The 22019-nt window shown below is 49.4% G+C and overlaps 1 protein-coding gene across 1 annotated transcript in view; it reads right to left on the reverse strand.

The window, feature by feature from the left end:
- Window positions 1-20487, reverse strand: part of bcar1 (BCAR1 scaffold protein, Cas family member) — a 66032-nt gene extending 45545 nt beyond the window's left edge. The window contains exon 1 of the mRNA XM_072698612.1: window positions 20011-20487. Within this exon, the coding sequence (XP_072554713.1) occupies window positions 20011-20022 (12 nt within the window). The 5' untranslated portion in view covers window positions 20023-20487. The remainder of the gene's footprint in view (window positions 1-20010) is intronic.
- Window positions 20488-22019: the final 1532 nt, after the last annotated feature.

Genomic DNA, 22019 nt, shown 5'->3' on the forward strand with positions numbered 1-22019 from the left:
TTCAGGAACGGACGCAGTGACCCAGCTGGCCCAGTTCCCGCGAGCCGCAGCCCCCCCGTTTCCTGCCAAAGTACCCCCTCTCCCACTTAATCGCAGCGAAACGTAGTGGAAAGAGCTGTGTGTGTGTGCCTCCGGAACCACCTGGGAGGAACCGGGTTTGTGGTCTTGGGAAGGTCACAGGCAGGGCACTGCTCTCCTGAGGGGTTAAAGCCCTGCAGTCAGGACACATTTCCCCCCACCGCACCCACGGATGTTTGCTCCACGCCTCCACGGACTCCCCCCTTCACACCATCCCTCACCACCTCTCCGCATCACGTCATCACAAAGCCAAACCAGCTCCCTCTACAGGAGGGGAGGTGGCACCCATTACAGCCAGATCCAGGGGCTAAAGGGAGCAGGTTACTGGGAGAACCTTTTCTGGCCATTTCTGACTGGTCAAATCTGTTCTTTTGTAGAGCTTCCAGAAAAATCTGGCAGGTGTTAGAACAGCTGGCAGGATATGTTGTCGTATGACACCAATGTTCCTGTCAGGACAGGTATGGCAAGAAGGCAGAACATTCACTGTTTTGTGTATATTTTTCATGCATTTTCATAACTCTCTCTCTCTTTCTCTCTCCAGCAAGGCCGTTTAAATGAAGAATGACGACGTCATTGTCATTTCCTTGTGTATTTCGGTAGTTTTCATATCTATCAAAAAGCCCATCCAGCAAATAACACCAGTCTAAAGCCTAAGATGAAACAAGCAGCTAAGATTCTCTCCAGCGTCCCACGTGACTGGGCTGAGGAAGGACGAGAATCACTTCCTCTGCCTGTGTCACACTGAATCACGGGGGCTCGTGCCACAGGACGACGCCCTCAGGTGGGACACACTGCCCGCAAATCCAAAACAAACCCGCGGCAGTTTAAGTGCTGACCATTTAAAACTCATTTCCTTTCTAATGGTACGGTTCACCTAGCGTAACGCGATACTTGCAGCAGGATTAAATCCATAAACAAATGATAAAGATCTAAAATGTTGTGCTTCCATTTGTGGTAAAGATTGGAGAGCAAGTTAAACAAATATTTCTAATAATACTTTTTATTAAAACTTTTTAGGATTATTGAGCTGAGTAAATATTTATTTTTTCCCCAGAACATAAGATCATCTTCCCCTAAGCAGATGTTCTAAGAGCATAGACATTTTTTTATGGTCAGTTAACAAGGTGGGTATCAGGTAGCCACGGTAACAACATCGCCTTCCATCCAGAGGGTGATGTCATGGAGCCAAACACGACTCCAGCGGCAGAGGTGATTCAAAGCTACACGTCCCTCGAGGCCATGATCTTAAAATCCCCGCTTGTCTCTCACAGTTACAGTCTACATGGAGTGACTGACTCATAGAGCTGGGGGGGATGAAAATGCTGGGGGTGGGGTTTATAGACCTGGCTTGAGCCCGGCCCTGGCATGTTTAATCTCCTGTGGGGCTCCGTGTTCATCCCGCACCGCCGAGTTACCAAGGAGACCCACACCCAACAGCTCTGACCCGTCCAGTCCAGCTCTAGATAAGGGGCTCCCAGCAGTACGCTCTGCATTTTTCCATCCTCATCCTGTCATTACAACGTATACACATGATAATCATGCAAGTGCTTCAGTTCTCTCCATGCCGACGGGCTTCATCACGTCTCTGCCAGCACTGCCTTAGTGATAAGCTGAAAATATCTCAACAATCATTAAAAAAACTACCCATCCATCCATTTTCTGTAGCCACTGACCCTGTTCATGGCTGGGGGAGTCCATCGCGGAAGCTAAACGGACAAGGCAGGGAATAATCTGATTCTGCAAAGAGTGGATGTCAGGTATGTACCAAGAGTCTAGCTTTGGTTTCAGCATTGGACCCAATCAGTCCTGAACCCCCTGCCCTAATAAAAACACACAAAACTCCCACAATATTGGTGTCCCTCCTGTTGAAACACAAACCTGCAGCAGTGGCACTCGATGGACAGACACTGCATTCAAGGCAACAGAGAAGGGAAGGGACAGTGTTTAGTGTAGTTTCAAGTTTCAGGTTTTTTTGTTACGTGTTCAGAAGGAACACGGTGACATTCTTTTGTTATAGTTGCGGAGTAGGGCTACAGGGCACAGGACAGACGGCGGTGCGAGACAACACAAGAATGTGCAGGACAAACAGTGCAATATAAGAATGAGTAAACAGATAAGGAAAGCGTACAGACCAGAGCGGGAGTTAAGGAAAGGGTGTGTGTGTGTGGGGGGGGGGGGGTGACTCTGAGGTCACATGGCAATGTAGGACACCTTGGAGTTCCTGAAGTCAAATATAAGAGCCAGTGCACTCCCTATTGCCAGTTTAGAGTCTCCCACCCTCTGACAGCCGGCCAAAAGCATCAGCTGCTGAGTGTTTAACTGTCAGCTAAAATCATGGGCTGTTTGTTGCTCTCTGTTCCTGATATTTTATACCTTTATGGGGAAAGTAATGTTTATATAAATGTTACTTTAAATGCTGGGTGTAATCTGCTTCTCAGCAGTTACTCTCTTGGCTCCTGTTGGGTAAAACCAAGCAGTGATTGGCAGTGTGTGGAAATCCTGCCCACTGCCAGTGTCATAGCCTAATTTCTCCTATTACTATTATTTATGTGCTTGTGCAGTAGGTAATAATTGCAAACTCCCAATGAGAACATCCATTTAGCAGAGGGAAGTGAACTTCTCCAGATCACCCTCTGTTGGCCTCCTGCAGCAGAGCAGCCAAGCACACGGAGACATGCACGACACCTCGGATCAGGGTCGCCGATTGTGCGCCGAGCAGTGAGCGCACAACCAGAACTGGAACGCGGTTTCCCCGAAGGACCATCACGGAGTTCGAGTTTGAGAGAGCTGCTCAGAAGTAGAGTAGGTTAATTGGAAAATAAGACCTCAATGTCACACCAAAAATAACAATCACAATAATAACAGCTCAGGTTCCTTGCTGGGCCGAGTCGACAGACGGAAGCCATTATGCTAGTATAACGTAATCACCTGACACGGAACGTCGGGCTTGGCGTTCTCCATCCGGAGCCAACGGTGTAGGCGGGGCTCGAATGTGAGCGTGGGACCGCCGGGGTTTCCGAAGGGCACTGGCGGCTCAGCTTCCGGAGTCTGCCGATCAGATAGGAGTACTGGGAACGCCTGGGACCCCACAGCAATCTGAGAGCTATTTCACATCAGGTCATTAGTGATTCTCCCACAGAAAAACGGACCACCCTCGTGTGGAGGGGGGGGGAGGCTTAAAAATGACCTGCCAGGGATGGAGGCTGCAAGGTGGGTGGCACAGAGCCCCAACGGCACGCGTACTGCACCCCTATATCCATCAGCCATCAAACTGGACTTGGGGGCACCAGAAGATCACCTGGGCTTATCAGGACCACCAAGGTCGTCCATCGCAGGGAAAGAGAAGAGCTGACAGTGCGGCAGACTCCCACCAAGACGACCCACCCGCAGCAGCAGGAATCGTCACCGTGACGTAAGGACCAGCTGATGGTCCCAGTCGATCCCCTGCCGACTTCCTGCATTCTGCTGGGCACCATCATCACAGAGAAAGTGCCGGTTAATCGGCTCAACATGGAGGCTGTAACATAGGAACGGACTGGAAGACATTTTCCGCAAATTAGGAGTATAATGCCAACATGAACGGTGAACTGTGAACTTATGGACGAGGCACATTGCTGCCTCTCCATGGCCGTCAAACACTCAAATCACTCCAAACAGCACAAACTGCCCAAGTCCCCGACACGCTCGAGCCACGATCACAGCGGCCCGCGGCCAATCAGAGCTGCTGTTTGTGTGAATGCGCATGATTGTGGCCCTTTAGGCTGCCACATATATATATAATGCCTGAGGATGATGAATGTACGCAGGTTTTTCCCTTATATAAGTTCTGTACTGTCCCACACACACACACACACACACACACACACACAGGTCTGTAATTACATCTTTGTGGGGACTCTCCATTGATTTCTATGGGGAAAATTCTAATCCCAACATGAAGACTTTAACCCCTACCCAGCCTTAACCTTATCCAAACCATAAGTAACCAAATAAAATAGGACATTTGCATTTTTAGTTTTTTGATTACATTCACGGATCTTTGTGGGGACCTGAAAAATGGTAAAATGGTCCCCACAACATCAAAAAACAGGTTTTTAGTGCATTGTGGGGGACATTTGGGCCGCAAAATGTAATATAAACCGGATCTGCACACACACACACACACACACACACACACACACACACACACACACACACACAAACACACACACACACACACACACACACACTGGCTCAAACCTAGAGACCCCCACTGAAAGTGCATAAAGACAAAATCTGTTTTCCTGAGCTACTTGCCCCTATCATCAAGACGTTAAAATTGGAGAGCTGATGGGAGAAACAAGGCTTCAAGGGGTTCAAGGAATTAAGCAACTCGCAGGGCCTGGAGGGGATGCCAGAACAGTGGAGGGCTAGTTACTACAGCTAGTTACTACAGCGCCCCTTACTTCCATCAGCTGCGGGTTCCAAAGCCTCTTTTCTTTCGTGGAGATGGTGAGACCAGCCAGACCCATTAAGACTCCTGTAGCTCAACAGGTAGAGCACTATGTTAAAATGCAGGAGTTGTGGGTTCAAATCCCAGAAGAAGAACACACAAATTATAACCAGTGTGTGAAATACAGGGAGTCTGAGTTCGAAACCCTCGATTAACCCATGAGACCCCCTGAAAGCCTCAAAAGCAAAATTTTAAGGGGGTCTCAACATCGGTATCGTGCAACAATAGGGAGATGGGCCCCCCCCCCCCCCCCAAATATTGACGGGTATTTCGCACACTGGTTACAACCTTCTCCTGTACTAGAGGTTGCAATTGGCTAAAGATGACAGACAGAGGAATAAAATATGAGGCTTGGAATCCACAAGGTACTTCATTAACCAAAAAGTCACAACAAACTGGACATACAGTTTACACACTATTCTGTTCCCAAATCCAATGATACATATAAACACATGGCAAGCTGCCATATGCACCTGCTGCTTCTGTGTACGCATATTGACTTATGTTTTATTTAGTTAGCAGATGCTATTATCCAAAATAACATAACACTGGGTCAGTCAGTCCCGGGAGCCGCTGGGGTTAAGGGGCCCCACTGTGAAATTACTCTGCTGACCAGAGGATTCAAACACGCGACCTTGCGATTACAGGCCATCATGCTGTATCACCAAGCAGCACACCACTCCCAGAATGAGACACACTACCTACTGTGGTAACGAGGCAGAACATCGTTCGCGTGACTTTGTTTAAATGTAAGCATTGACAATAGAGTCTCCCTGCCCCACCCAGCCTGTCACACAGGTCTGTTGTTGACAAGTCAGCCAGACTGTACCGGCCCAGCTATCATTACGGGCTTATAACGAACAAAGAACAAGACGGGGAAAGACAGCGCGCATACAGGCCTCATTCCCTTCCTCTGATTGGCTGAGACCCCTATCTTCCTGTATCTCTTGGGCATGGTCATCATGAAGTTACCCACAATGCTCAGGGCCCATAGTTCAGCGGCGTGACGGACAGCAGAGGACACATCGTCTGGCGTGCAGAGCGAGCGGGGGAGATAGAAGGCATAGAAGCCTCTGTCATCCTTCAAAAACCGTGCAGATCTGACTCGCCTGCTTCTGCGCCAGCGCCCCCCCACAAACATTCACCAGCCAACACCCCTGTCACATTTCCCAGAGTCCCCTAATCGCAAGTTCTGGCAAAGCCTCAGCGAAACCGCTTCACCCCACGCCAGACCGCATGCCGGCTATGCTGATGTCATCGCTCGTTAAGTGCCTTAATGATGCTCCTCGCCAACGCTTCAATTAGCGTGCTTGTTTAGCCACCTGCTAACCAAAAGCCGTGCCTCCCCACGCAGGAATGAAAATGGCAGCTGCGTGTGATCCCAGGGAGGGCGGGGGTGCTGCTATCTTAACACAGCGTGTGACGAACGTGCGTAACAGTGCGATTAAACAGGCCACTGAGCACACAGCAGCAGAAGAAAAACATTCGTACTTCAGCCGACCAATCAGAGCTCCGATGGCCGGCAAGCATTGGGACACCATGACTGTCGCCTCCGAACTGCTGTACAGACCCTCCTGCTGCTCGTGCGAAACCCACCCGGCGTCTGCCGCAGGTAAACAGCTCCCTCAATGAGCCGCGCGCCTCGCAGACTGGCTCACCCCCCCCCCCAGTGGACCTGAGGCATCGGGGAGCGCCGCTGTAGAGCCGACCTCTGCAGCGCCGCCCCCCTCAAACGCAGGCCGTTCGGAGTCTGCTCGGGTCGCCCCGTTACCGTCCCACAGCCCGGCTCAGCTGCAGGATGACACCTCTCACTGGGTCAGGGTGGCTCACCTGAGGGGAAGAATTTAATATAACAACCGGACTCAAACAGAGTCATATGAATTGTAAATTCCGAAGGGAGCCTGCACCCTGTTTAAATGTGTTTCGTTAATACATCACATCAATCATAGACAGCATAAATGTAAATCACATCTCATATGAATACAAATATGCTTCAGGAAGGCAGAAGTGTTCATTCCTCAGCTTAGTTGGTTTCGTTCCGGAGAGCAGCCATCTTTACCAGAACTTTCAAAGTGGCTCTTTGCCATTTCTAAAACACAGGAAGAACCCAATGGCTCCAAACCTGTGGAACAGTGTGTTTTAGGTCACCTTGGAGAGGGCCACGGCAGAATGTCCTAAAGCTAGACAGTGACTGTTGGTCTGTCCCCTGCCCAGAACCCCAGAGCATCCCTGGGCCGCAGAGACACCACACCCCCCCCCCCCCCGATCTCCCTGCAGTTTCTTCCCTACCTCCCTTCATCGGGAAATCTCATCTCGGCCTGTTGTCTGCAGATATCAGGAGAAACGCAGACAAAAGCGGAGACCTTCCTCAGGGATGCAGCGGCATGCTCAAGCCTGCAGCTCTGTCACACGTGCAAAATTAGCAAAGAGGTTACGTTTGCAAACGAGCGGCTTTACCGCGAAACAGAAGGGGCCGCACGATTCCATCACCATGCTGAACAAAATCGAACCAAAGCAAGAACGGGGAAAGGATGCATTTATTTGTTTTTTCTACCACTTTCAGGAAGTAGGCCAGGATGCTGGTTATAATATGGTGATTTATTCACAGGAAGAGTGGGACCAGAACAGGGCTACCCTACTTACCATTCCGCTTCTACTGTAGCACAAACCCCACATCATAATGTCCAAATACTGTCAGATAAAAAGTATCTTAATACAAAGTCATGCATAAACATGAGCTACATTTAGATGCATTACCTAAATTAAAAGTAGCCCTGCTACACCAATCCCTGGCTGTACCTCAATGTGGGTTTTTCATTTGCTGGCTACAGAGGAGCGTAACGTCACGGACAGCAGCCAGCAACAAAATCAGCTTTATTTAACGAAAAACACTGGCCCAAAGAGGACATTTTGTTGAATTGCCCAGTGCTAAACGGGTCATTTTGCTGAATCATGGATGTCTGGCTGAAAGCTGACTGTGGTCCTTAGAAAAGGCCTCTGTGTTGTGTCACATGGTGTCACGCCTGGCATGGTGACAGGACCTTCACAGTTTGGCTCGATATGACATGGTATGGAATAGTATGGCCCGGTATGGTTTGATATGTCATGGTATGTTCATATATGGCATGAGATGGCACGATATGGCACAGTATGGCCTGACAGCAGGACGTATGTATTTATGTACAGGACAGAACATTCCAGACACTTTCTGCTGACCTATCTGGCTGCTTTCTTTTTGTGGTGCTTTTGTTTTCACTCGTCGTCCATGAAAAGCAGTCAGAGCGTCTCTGACGTCTGTGCTGGGGCAGTTTATCTTGTCCAGCCGAACGGATATGAGCAAAACAAGAGGCGAGCGCCACGAATCAGGAACAAAAATCTAAATAGAGACTCCTCATGGGCTGAACCAGAGATAAAGTGTTTAACATGTATGATGGGGACTGTATCATGAGTGGTATATGATGAGTGATGTATGATATGTGGTGTATGATGATTGGTATATGAGAGGCTGCGTATGACGGACGGTGTATGATGAGTGGTGTATGATGTGTTATGTATGATGCGTGGTGTATGACAGACTGCATGACAGATGGTGTATGATGAGTGGTGTATGACAGACTGCATGACAGATGGTGTATGATGAGTGGTGTATGACAGACTGCATGACAGATGGTGTATGATGAGTGGTGTATGACAGACTGCATGACAGACGGTGTATGATGATTGGTATATGAGAGGCTGCGTATGACGGACGATGTATGATGAGTGGTGTATGATGTGTTATGTATGATGCGTGGTGTATGACAGACTGTATGACAGATGGTGTATGATGAGTGGTGTATGATGGATGGTGTATTATGAGTGGTGTATGACAGATGGTGTATGATGAGTGGTGTATGACAGATGGTGTATGATGAGTGGTGTATGACAGACTGCATGACAGACGGTGTATGATGTGTTATGTATGATGCATGGTGTATGACAGACTGCATGACAGATGGTGTATGATGAGTGGTGTATGACAGATGGTGTATGATGAGTGGTGTATGACAGATGGTGTATGAAAGGTGGAGTATAACTGGTGGCGTGTGACATGTGGTGTCCGACAAACAGTATTTTTCTGTTGTAAAGTCTGTCCACAACCTCACATGTTTGTTCATTTTGAGAGGTTGAGTTTGGTAAATTCAATCCATATCTGGGGCATCCGAGATCATAAACATGTCAGACATACTGCAGAAATTCTAACACGTTTTGAAGAGGATCGAGCAGAATGCACTGTGATGAACGTTTATGGTGGCCATTTTGTCTGTTTTTCCCCTCCAGCGGTGAGAGAGGAAGAACATGTAGGACACTGCAGAAATCTACAGGAGGAGCAGGAGAGGAAACAGGCGAACCAGCAGGAGGCCAGAAACAATGATGCAGGCAGCTGAACCTCAGCCCCTGGTCCGGGGCAGCATCAGAGAGCAGGCAGACCGCAGACCTGGGTGCAGCAGCAGCGGCCCGGCCCCCCCGGCCCGGGGTCAGCACACTCTCCGCTGCCGCCCTCCCCTTCGGCGCCACCCTGTGACCAAACATGGGATCGTCTGGAAAAACATGCACCGGATGATATCCACCCAGAGGCTTTCGGGCCTTGACCGGGCCTCTCGTTTTCGAGGACACCCCCCCGCCCCAGTGATTCGCAGGCTGTACCAGGAGACAGGAGACATCCTGGCGCTCACTCAAGCGCTGAGGGATACCCAGAGTCACGCACCGCTGGGCCAGGATCCAGACCCACAGCCCCAGAGGTGCGAGGCCACCGTGTTCCTGCAGGGCCACCGTATCTCATTTTTAAAAATGTGAATGATGGTGAATCATTCAAGCATATACGGGGCCACAGACTCGAACCCTCGCCCTCTGCCTATATCCCCGTGTCCCCAAGGTGCTCCACCTAGCCTGCATGTTCCACATCTCCCCCTCCTCTGAGTACATGCTTCATGATCTGCCGTCCCATGTGAACTGATCAGGACAATTCAAAGTCAGGAGTCTGTTATTGTATTAATTTCATTCTATTGTTTTCAGAGTGTATTTAAAGTGATAAAGCACTGAAAACTGATTTTAGGTGGAGCTGAAGGCCACGTCTCAGTTTCCTTATTCTGTTTGTGTTCCTCAGGTGAAGGGTGGCTTTGACACTTTCACGTCGTGGAAACGCTCTCGCCCCGATCCCCCCCCCCCCCATGTACACTAACATTAGGGCCATCTGACTTCCTCTGGCACACGTACTGCTCACCCATTTCGAGGGCATGGGGCCCCGCCCAGCTCATATAAAGAGCCATGGCAACAGGAATGATGGGCGAACAGGAAGGCAGGCAGGGCAGCGACATCCTGACATCCTGTCAGCCGGGGGGAGGAGTGTGGGGCAGCCGCTGCCGCCCAGATAAACGCCGGGCACTTTACCGAAGGTCACGGCGCTGAGATCTCCGCGGCCCAGCAGGTCCAGCAGGCCACTTTCCGCCTTCGATTTTCCAATAAAAGCTCATTGGCGGCGGGAGCTCAGCGTGGCAGGGCACCACCGCTAGACTGAAGGTGGGATTGTCACACCGGTCAGAGCGTTTACTGGGATGGCACTGGTCTGGGCCTAAGCTGTGGGACAGCTGTTATGTAAGGGTCACAGCACGACGAGCCCGGCGTGAAGTAGCGGCTTGGAGTGCATTAACCCACTTATACCAAGGTTACTAGATATATTGCTTACACGTTTGCACCTAAAGGCAGTATTTTCACATTTACGAGCCCGAAAAGCATTTATTAATGAAGTACATTCTTCTGCCAATGATTTAACATTTCCGTTCAGATTCTGACTTTAAACTGTGTTCTGCATCTGGAATGCTAAGTAGCATTAGCTAGTGATGAAGATGATAAGCATGCATTGATTTACTACCATGATACGCCTGGCTGACACTGCGTCACGTGTTGTTAAAGAAAATTAATTAACAGCCTTCTGACCAATCAGATTTGAGAATTCAGCATTTATCCGTAGTAAGAATGCAGGCGAAAGAGGACTGTCATGTCTGCCAAGTGAGGTGCAAGGGACCTTCTGCTGTAGCTGTAAGAGGTAAGCTCAGTCACACTGTGTATCACACCTAATTCAGGTCAGTTTATTTTTACCATAGCCCCAAAGATGAGAGGACATTGCAGATAGACGTCCCTACTTACAATGCATGGGAGCGCATGCCACACGCTTGCATGTTACTTACAATGCATGGGAGCGCATGCCACATGCTTGCATCTTACTTACAATGCATCGGAGCGCATGCCACACGCTTGCATGTTACTTACAATGCATGGGAGCGCATGCCACATGCTTGCATCTTACTTACAATGCATCGGAGCGCATGCCACACGCTTGCATGTTAGTTACAATGCATCGGAGCGCATGCCACACGCTTGCATGTTACAATGCATCGGAGCGCATGCCACACGCTTGCATGTTACAATGCATGGGAGCGCATGCCACACGCTTGCATGTTAGTTACAATGCATGGGAGCGCATGCCACACGCTTGCATGTTACAATGCATGGGAGCGCATGCCACACGCTTGCATGTTACTTACAATGCATTGGAGTGCATGCCACACGCTTGCATGTGCTCTGACACGCGCATCCAGGTCGTGCAGCTGGGTGCACATCACACACGTACGAAGATGGAGGCGGACAGAGAAGCGGGCTGTAGCACAGCTTAGCCTGGCATCCTAGTCGCACCCCCCACCCCCCTCCACCCCCTGCCCCCCCACATCAAGCAATTTCGTCCCTTTTTGCCACGACCTCCTCCCCCCTTCCAGCCCACGCTATGGGCTAGCATATGACGCGTAATCTGCTCGCGCTCAGTGTGACAATGACATCCCCCAGGACGAGCTGCTCTTCACAGCACTCCCAGAAGAAGCACGCACTGGGACAGCTGGCACTGGAGTTATTCAAACTGGGGCATCTCTGGCCAAACACCCCGCCCCCCCAAAACTGACGTACATTATAGCACCTCGTGATTCCTCATTCCTAGACTGTATCACCTCCTGCGATCATATTATACCAACACCTCCTGTACCGTACAGAAGCTGCTTTACAAACACCTATAGTGATTCCTGTACTCTACCAACACCTCAGTATCTGCACCATGGGGAGGTGGAGGGGCTCCCCCAAATTATTCCCTGTGCCCCCCACAAGATGCTCAAAGATCCACAAAACAATTAGCCTACTAACCAGGGGCGTGGCTACAGGTTGACAATTTTTACTGTCACCACATCCCTACCCCCCCGGTTGACACACACTGTCACCACATCCCTACCCCCCCGGTTGACACACACTGTCACCACATCCCTACCTCCCCGGTTGACACACACTGTCACCACATCCCTACCCCCCATGAACACCTTGGGCGTGGCCATCAGATTTGTTTTGGCACCAATACTGAAACACCTCCTCTGAATCCCATACTACACAAACAACTCCTCTGAATCCTGTACTACACAAAAACCTTGCTGAATCCTATACTCCAGAAAGACCTCCTCTGAATCCCGTACTCCACAAACACCTTGCTGAATCCTGTACTGTGAAAACACCTCCCCCAATTCCTTTACTTTACCAGCATCTCCTGTACTCCTCTACCACCTATATTGCCTCCACAATATGAGCTTGGTCTCGGTCCATTTGGCACAGACTGGCCCCCTCGCAGTCACACCACTTCTCTGCACATGCACACTCTCTCGGAAACAGGCGCCGTAATTTTTGTTTCCTGCAGCCTATAGTGTGCTCCCTCTAAACACCGCCGTCCATCACTGTTTACGTCCGCCCTCCCAGTCGCTCTGCGTTCTCATAAGAGGTGCTATCTACTCTGAATGAGGAATAAATTGCTTGCCCTCATAGTTCAGAACCAATTCAGCTGCAGCTCCCAGGGATGGTAGCCAAGCGGATTGAGATGCAAACGACCGAGGCAAGGGAGGCATGACGCCGAGTTTCCAGGAAAGGTCAGCCTGTGGTCTCCAAGCAGGCGCTGGGCGGTGGACAGCGAGGTACGCCCGGCCAGGAGGGCTGCGTGCCTATTGTCAAGCCTAAAAATAATTGAGAACCTTCAAACCTAGATGAAATGGAGCTGTGTGTGTTGATGGACCTACATTGTGTGTGTCGCCATCCCTGGATTCTCCACCCTTGATCCAAAGTCACACCTCAACAGACATGAGAGTTAGAGAGTTAGAATATCTCCTCACGTTTCATCTACTCAACCTGTCACAGTTAATGAGTTCAGCCAGGTCCAACCCCAGTCTCAGATACTGGATATATAAAGGGATACAGGGCATCAGCTGACTTGGGTCTCTACTTGTCCTATGCTCCTTAGGTCTTTACCAAGTACAGTTAACCAACCAGTAGACTTAACAAACAGCTTAAGTTAGCTCATGGAAGTTTTACTTTAACAAAAATGTTCTGAGGGCAGAACAAAAAATGATTGGTTCAGAGAGATCATCAATCAGATTTTGGAGGAGGTGGTCCAGGCAACTAGAGGAAGCGGGACCAACCAATCAGATGTCTTGGTCCCGCCTCCTCTACAATATGATTGGTTATCTCTCTGAACTAATAATTTTTCATTCTGCCCTCAATACATTTTTCCTAAGTAAATCGAGCCTAAAGTTAGCCAGCTGCTGAACTACTGCAGTTATTAATCCATTACAGTGGGCAATCGCCTAATTAAAAAAAAATAATCAGTTTATGAACCACCTACAGCACTGGTTCTGAAGGCCGTCTAGAGGGGAATAAGTGTGTCCATGAAGTCATCTGCAACCTGTGGAACCATAACAGCAATTACCTGCATGACGGATAAGGCAAGAAAACCATTAAGACCATGCTCTCAGCGTGCATGTGTCTTTGGTCTTAGAACAGAGGAAAGAACAAAAACGTCACAGTCCTACAGCATCTCAAAGCATCACATTAACGTTCAGCCCTTCACACACATTAAGTGTGCGGTTTACCAAACTGTGTGTCACTGCATTATGAAATCCACAGGCCTGAGGATATTAAAGCAGAACACTATTTGTGCTTAAAAGTGGCCAGCAACCAGCAACAGTGACTAGACAAAATGGAAATCAGAGCAGGGAAAATATTGCTACAGGGTAAACAGCGTTTATTAACATCACCCCCCACCCGTACTGTGTATACATAAACACGAGCCTCTTCTCCAGGTGGGGAGTTCTGTATAGACACCACCCTGTCTGACACTGGGAATGAAACGCCCTATTTATGGAGGAGAACCAGGTCCAACCATCAGACAGACACAGCCTGAGTTACTTGTGTTATGAGATCCCAGCTAATAAGTATCCTGAAAATTTCGTTTAGGGTCTTAACCGGAAGGTGAATTTCTCGTGCGCATCAATGGGCAAGTGACTGAGGAAATTATATATCATATGAGATAACGGGTTCCTTGAAAAAAAATCCATTATTTGTTGCCCATAAAGCATTTCCCCCCAACTAGCCAGATAATCAAAGACGTCACTGTGTCTCTTTGCGGAAGCCTAATTCTGAATGCAGCATCAATGAGGCTGGATGAACCCACAAAGGTCAGGCCTGAAGATCGATAGAAGCAGCAACATCATCTGGACATCGCCGCCATGTTGTGCTGACTATAATCCCAGCGTTTGCCGTGAAAGGTCCTGCCCCCACCCCCTGATCACATGATCACCGGCCTCCCATGACAAAGAGGCTGAGATGGAGTGATGTGGTATTAGCGCTGCCACCAGCTGCAGGAATGACACATTTCCATTTAATCTCCGGTCAGTTTGATAACATGGGGGGAAGGCAGAGCCATGGCAGCCGTGGGGGCTGTGAAGGGCTGGCGGGAAGGGGGGGGGGTGTACACCACCCACCGGTTATCTGACGGAAATTCTACAGCAATTACAGCACTGAGGACCTGCCCAGGTGAGTGACATACTATAACTTCCAGACACGGTACAGAGACAGACCACAACCGGGACCAAAAGCTGAGACCACATTCTACATCAAACAACCATGAAGACCAAAAAAAGACTGTTTTGTTTTAACCCAACATCCAAACCAGACTTGTGTAGCATGATTAGCTGTTTCTACAGAGCCGTTGACAGCTGGCAGCTTCGAGGGGGGGGGGTTGAAATACAGCACAAAAGAATGTCAGCCATCATTAAATCATCCATTAAACATTGCCCCAAATTTCCTTCTTTTGCTTTATGATTGAGTACTCGTAAAATTCCCATTACATGTATATAGTTTTCCTTGTTTTCATTAAATCCAGCTTTGCGAGAGCCGTTCGAACATGCAATGGTAGTAAGGAATTTATTGCGGGGGACCCAACTTACCAGGATAGCGTTGTTTTTGGAAATACCATCAAAATACTGTATACTGAAGTGTCCAGACAGTGTGACAAATGAGATACTGTCCAAGCCAAATTTGTAGGACATTTTTTTTCCACAACAGGATGTAATGTTACAGGATAAATGAAAAAGCGGTAATAGCAAAGAAATGAATGTGGGCCACGCCGGTGTGTAAGTGTAGCTGAAGCAGAAAGCTGCCGTGGACAGCGGCATCAGTCATGTGACCAGATGTAAACGTTATGTCGTTTGGCTCCTGCATGTGCTTCCCTGCTGCCAACGTGACGCATGGCGCAGCCGCACAGACGCAGTGCCAGCTGTAGGACCCGCTGCTACATCGCCACGGTAACGAGGCAAGCCACCGACTGCCCTCGTCCCCGTGCCACGTGTGTCAGGGTGGCAGAGCGGTGACGGATAAGCGGCCGTTAATGGCATCAGGGCACAGAGAGGCGCATTTGGATGGTGGAAATTAATGAGGGGACAGTGCATGCAGTAAGTACAGGGCAGGATAATTATCCTCACCGCAGTCCGGCAATGCCACCTCGCTAATTTTCTGTGTGTGTGCGGGACCTACCTGTGAGTGTGCAGGACCTATCTGTGACAGTGAGGGACCTGTCTCAGTGTGCGGGACATACCTGTGAGTGTGCGGGACCTACCTGTGAGTGTGCGGGACCTACCTGTGAGTGTGCGGGACCTGTCTGAGTGTGCGGGACCTGTCTGAGTGTGCGGGACCTGTCTGAGTGTGCGGGACCTTCCTGTGAGTGTGCGGGACCTACCTGTGAGTGTGTGGGACCTATCTGTGAGTGTGCGGGACCTGTCTGAGTGTGCGGGACCTGTCTGAGTGTGCGGGACCCACCTGTGAGTGTGTGGGACCTATCTGTGAGTGTGCGGGACCTGTCTGAGTGTGTGGGACCTGTCTGAGTGTGCGGGACCCACCTGTGAGTGTGTGGGACCTATCTGTGAGTGTGCGGGACCACCAATAACTGCCTCCGCTGGAGACTTCCTGCAAAACTCCCTTAAAGTATACAGATGCAATCAAACAGTGCTGCCATGGAAACAGCGAGAGGATATCCTGGTTCAATATGGGGGCCAGTGTGGAGCAGGGTACTCAGTTGGGCAGTGAGGTTTGTAATCACCTGCGGTGCCTCTGGGGAGAGGTGGGGGCGGGGGGGGGGGGTGTGGAGACTGAGATGAGTCCTTCCTGAAGGGGATCAAGGTCTGCAAGTCCCTCTCCTCCAGAAAACCTCCTGAACTGACTGGATAACATTCCCAGCACGCAGGAATACCTGCATCATGCCCAAATTGCCACATTATACAGCTTCATGCATCGGTTCTGGGAAGGAGGGAAGCTGCATTTTCGAGACTGGAACTCCTTCTTCATTCTGCACATTTATAGAGTCGCCCTCCCACATACAAAGCAGGCACATCCTGGTTCTCTCTCACACACACGTAGACACAGCAACTCCCACGCCCCAAGGAGGAAATTCCTTGCTGCTCACACAGAAATGCCCGCCACTGTTGGGGACACAAAGGCACGACTCTGCCCCCGACGGCCCCGGCGTGAGAGCCCTGTCCCGTTGTCCATTGTGTGTACCCAGAGTGAACGGCCGGCACAGTTCAGATGCCCGCTGTCCTCTTCCTCTTCTCCGCTGCAGGACTCAAAGCTCTAAAGCTTCATCCCCACAGAGCCCATTGTTCATTCATGTGTTTCAAAATAGCTCAAAGTCCTCCAACATTTCTAAGCGGACTTCAGAGATAAGGGAGACAGACAGAGAGACAGAAAAGGCACCAGAGAAGATTGCTACAATGGGGAAGGCATCAGGCAGATTGACAGCACGGGGGGCCTCAGAAGCCATGAGGGACGGAGAAAAGAAAGATAATTATCGGACATGCCCCTCGATGGAAGTCCGGCGGTTTTATTATTCTGCTACTGTATGCTGATGCATGTTAGCAGGCTGAGAGGACAGGCAGGCAACACGAGTCAGGCGACTCTTTGCATTCGCAAATCCTCACATTAAACATTTCAGACTAAGATTATGATTATATATCACAATAACAGCCGCATGTCTTAAACTTAAAGAGCATCGATTTAGATTTCACTACTTAGCCGTAGCTCAATTAAGGAAGCTGCGCTCATTAAGCACAAAAAATGAAGAGGCTAAATGTTGTGTGTTTGTGTGTGCAGGGAGTGTCTCGCCTGAGTCAGGAAATGGGCAATCAACAGCGAATGGGCAATCAACAGCGACTGACATGTTTACGGGAGCGAGGATGATGACATATAGTTACTGTGGCAACCTATACAAACAGTCCAGAATGGGGATATTGAGATGCAAAAGACCTACCTCAGCAACAATTACGAATACCTATGTGGGGCATCATCAATGGCAACTACCAAACGTCAGCCACATGCAAGGTCTATATTAGAGCTCTCTGCCAGTGACCGGCTCAGGCTCCTGCAGCTGCCCAGTGAGGGAACCGAACACTTCTGCAGAAACACTGGACCTCTGGAGCCAGCGGCCAGGTCTAGCTGTGGCTGGTGCTTTAATCTGGGAGTGACGCCACCATCAGCACTCAGAGAGCCTCTGGAGCAGGTCACTGCACTGTCACTGCACTGTCACCACACACACGCACCATATTAGTGCAGGCGTACAGTATATACCACAACAGCTCAAGCAGGAGGCTCCGCTCCAGATTCCCTTTGTTCTTATCTCCTTAGGCGAATGCCTCAGAGGTGAATTTTATTCCCAGAATGCCTCGGTCCAGTGCTGAGACACAATGAATCATCCCCTTTGGTGCCAGAGCAGTTCAGCGTCTCTGGGCACCGGAAACAGGGGCCCGTCCCAGCAGCACAGTGATAAAGGCCAGCAGGCTGTACTCTCTGCTCTTGCTGCTGCTCTGCTCTCCAAGACCTCCAAGGTCTGGTTGTAGTCTCCGGATACACTGGGGGGCTCCAGCGGTCACAAGGTCAGGCTGCAGTTTCCTCACACAATCATGGACCCTGAACCCCACCCACCCCCACAAGCAAAGGCTCCACCTTTGCTTATTATCTTTTAGGCTCCATCTTTTCACGCTGATGTTGTGACTAGCACTCATTTGTTTTGGCAGACAGCGGCAGGAGACTCATATCACTGTAGGCTCCTACGAGCTGCAATCATCAAGCTTGCTCTGCGAGGAGGGCCATCTTTTCCCCTCAGCCCATGACTGGTACCAAACCAGAGATGAATCAGAATCTTCCTCCACACAGTCCCCACCCATCTACTACACATGTGACCAGGGATGCCCCAGTTTAATCATGCAGCACAGGCAAGAATAAAGTGCTGTTCACGAAAGCCTGTGGCAATATAGTAGGTAATCCTGTGCAAGGGCATAACTTTGGTTTGAACACTGGGGAGCGTTGAGGTCTCCACCCATTTAGGGGGAGACATGATTATTGGGGGGGGAATTACAACCCCACCCCCATAATTTACGCCCCTGACCCTGTGGCACCATGGGGCCAGTTGGACAGCTGGCTAGCCTGCTCCATACCTGTTGCACTCAGCCAAACATCAGAGGAAGACAGCACCATCCCCGCCCGAACTACCCCATGGTCTAAATGCCATCTAATCGCACAGCATGAAAGTGTCTCCTCAGCATGATTTACGCTTTGTTATCCTGCAATCCGCAGCTCAAATGAAACAACCACGCTAGCAGAGAACCACGCTGGTTTACCGCACATTTCTGCCCAAGAAGCAATTCATGAAGCCTAGTCTGTACAGCGCGATTGGCAGAATTAAAGTTCGGTGATGATACATTCAAGACAGGTCGGATGTTAAATAGACACGACGCTGAATTTACACATACGTACGGATCCCTTATCCCGTCGACATTGACTTAAGTGCAGAAAATCTACGGCGAAAATAATACTAAGAAATACCGCGTAGCCCAGTTCCTTACACAAAACCTCTCGATTGCTATTTGTGTAGCAGCGAGAGCTCCGATGCCCTGAAATCAGACACCCCCTTTTAAACGATCAGTGCTGTAATACCTTACGTGGCCGGACCGGAGCGTCATGTTCCTGTCCCGATTTGCTCGTTAAGCGGCCACGCAACCACTTTCAGCGCCACTACTGAAAATACTGAGTAACACCTCACATCGAAAACGCGGTGCTGTGAGCTCATCCCTCCTGCACACCTGTCCCAGAAACAGAAAGCACACCAAAAACCAGGTACTACGGACTCCGAAGAAGAAGGATAGAAAATACGTTTTTAAGTTCTTAATGTTATTTAAAGATTTTTTTTAATACTAATGAGCTCAGTGTAATTAAAGGGTCTACCGCCCCATCATAATTATCACATTAAGTATTAAGCAATCGTCAGCTATTCATATATTACATAACATTTTAACCCTTGCATAAGCCCCATAATGACTATTTTAAAAGAATTAACTGTTTAGTAAGTTAAGATTGGAATTCGGTCGTAAACTGTGCTGGTGCTCATGTCCTATTAATCAGATCTCTTGGTAAACCTATGGCTCTCCACAAAACGACCACACAACCCTAGATCCGATTTGCGAGGAAGCATTAAGCCACCATGTCGCGCTAGGCAGCCGGAAAGAAATTTCTCACTGAAAAAATAAGGGTCCGGATATTTTGCGTGGACCACGTAGCGTGAAAGGACCGCAGCGTGAATCGCACCTTCTGGAATATAAACATACGTAGTGGCACTCGAGCCTTTCAGTGTGCTGTCTACACCAGTGTGCTGTCTACACCCAGTGTGCTGTCTACACCCAGGGTCTTTTTGACAGCTTGCCAGGTAACATCTGCACGCAGAGTTGTGCCTTGCCCGGACCCAAGGCAGGGTGTTTAAACTGTCTAGGACAAGTCAGAAGCACAGCGGAAAGGACACCAGAGTATCCCCACGGCATGATGGAAGAAGGCGGGCACACACTTTACCGCAACACACTCGGGAGCTTTCAACATGCCAAATCAGTCACCCCAGCGCAGACGCTCGGCTGGACCCCCACATCTGTACGTCCCAACATGCAGTAAGCAATGGCCCTTATTAATAAACGTGCTACAATTAGAAGGTGAATTTATAACCTACTCACCGGGACAGACATCTTGCGCTGTGATTTTTTTCCGCTCTGCGTTATGATTAATGGGAGCAGAAGGCTTCACGTTTTTCGACTGAAAACCGCTATTCTCTTCTCAAGCACGCAGTCCCACTGTATCTGTATCTACTCCATGATTTGAAATCTGTATCCAAACAGAAGAAAAAAAAATCTTTTTCTCGTATAACTATAATGACTTGGAATATTTTTAAAGCACCTTGAATCAGTCTTTAAAATGCAGCCCAGTGAGTCCAGCACATGAAGGTGGCATTTACTGGTACCCCTTACTTCTTCCTTCTTGTAAATGCCACCTTATTCGGCTGTTAAATACTTTTTTTAAATCTCTCCCACGAAACAAAGCGAGCAGAATCCTTTATGCAAACTGCATCCGAAAAACCTTCGCAGACTTGCGGCTGTAAATGTCACGCAGCTGCAGAACTAAGCGGAGGGCTGCGCTCGCGCTGGTATCAGCAAGTTGGCTTTAAAGGGATGGCCAGCCAGAGGGGAGCGCAGGCGCTTGGAAAACACAGCGGAGCCTGGAATTAAAGGGAACGCGCCTTTATGTCGGCGGAGAGCACGCCGACCGGCCGTAATCGGGCCTCCAATCAGAGGGCCCCGAGGCGCTGTTCGGCTACTGTATCAGTTACATTTAATCCTAATAAGCTACACCTAGGTAAGAAACATCAGCTAACAGTTCCCAGCAATCACAGCTGCATTGGGCTGTTACAAAGTCAGGGAATACGAGGAGCAGCTAAAGGAGGAGACCATTACTTCCCCGTATCGGTTACTATGTTAAGTAACGGAGTTAACCGCGGGCTCGGTATTTAAAGGGAAAGGGATTATGCAAGTTGCAGTGAAGCAAGTCGGTGAATTCTTTGGCATGGAAAAGCAGACACAAACTCGGGTGCCAACCACTATTAATTTGACAGCGATACATGTAGCTTCAGGCTAACCTGTGCGCATGAAAGCTTATCAGATGTCATCTTAGCTCAAGTAAATGACTTTCCCACACTTTATATCGCAGTATTTTCCATGTTTAGCTCTTTACTCTGCCACTTACATCCAAAATCCTACAACCTCAAACGTGAATTGCAGTACTTCCTCCTAATTCTTGACACCAAACACTTAAAGAGCACAAAGTGCAATTCATCAATTGCAGTTAAGGGCCTTGCGCAGGGGCCAAACGATGATCCATGTTCTCTGTGGGCCACGGGATTCAAACCCATGACCTTCCAGAAACAGGAACAGACGGCGAACCCACAGAGCTGCACACCCCCCATCATGTGCCCGGGCAGGGGGGTTGAATCATTTGGGTCCAGGCTCACTGCGTGCTGGTACCTGATATAGCCTACAGTTAATGCGTGCTGACACCACACCCTAAAACCCACTGGCAAAGCGGAGAGACCCGTAATCAAGGCACAGAGTGCAGCACTCACCTAGCAGAGAACTTAATAAGGACTTGCAGTGTTAACACAAACATGGGGGGGGGGGGGGGGTGCAGACAGTGCTGATGCTCTAAGACTGATGAGCACTTAAGCAGTGTCAGGCAGCCGGGGGAATGTGCACAGCAGAGCACATCACTCTAACAGCGGGAGGTTAAGCAAGTCTGAGACACTTTCAGTTGTCACTTTGGTTCTTATGACTGCGTTGGACAGACTGAAATGAAAGCGTCTGCTCTTCACCCTTCATAAATCAGCCTTGGTCCGGCGGGAGGGTGTGTCGGCTCGGAAACAGCTTCGAGTCTGGAGGTACCGCGTGCGATGGGTTACTCAGTCACTGCTCTCTGCCTTAAGAACTCTGGCCCCCACCAAAGTCACCCCAACCCTTTGGTCTGAGCAGAAGAAGAAAAACATCTCACTGTGCAAACAATAGATTTTGTTTTCCAGCTTCCTTCAAAGGCTGTTTCCGCTCCAGATTGCAGACAAACACACACACATACATACACACACACACACACACACACACACACACACACACACAGTGTGTGACGTTGGACTTCACAGGGT

The sequence above is a fragment of the Paramormyrops kingsleyae genome, chromosome 13, assembly GCF_048594095.1.
Source record: "Paramormyrops kingsleyae isolate MSU_618 chromosome 13, PKINGS_0.4, whole genome shotgun sequence".
Lineage (NCBI taxonomy): Eukaryota > Metazoa > Chordata > Actinopteri > Osteoglossiformes > Mormyridae > Paramormyrops > Paramormyrops kingsleyae.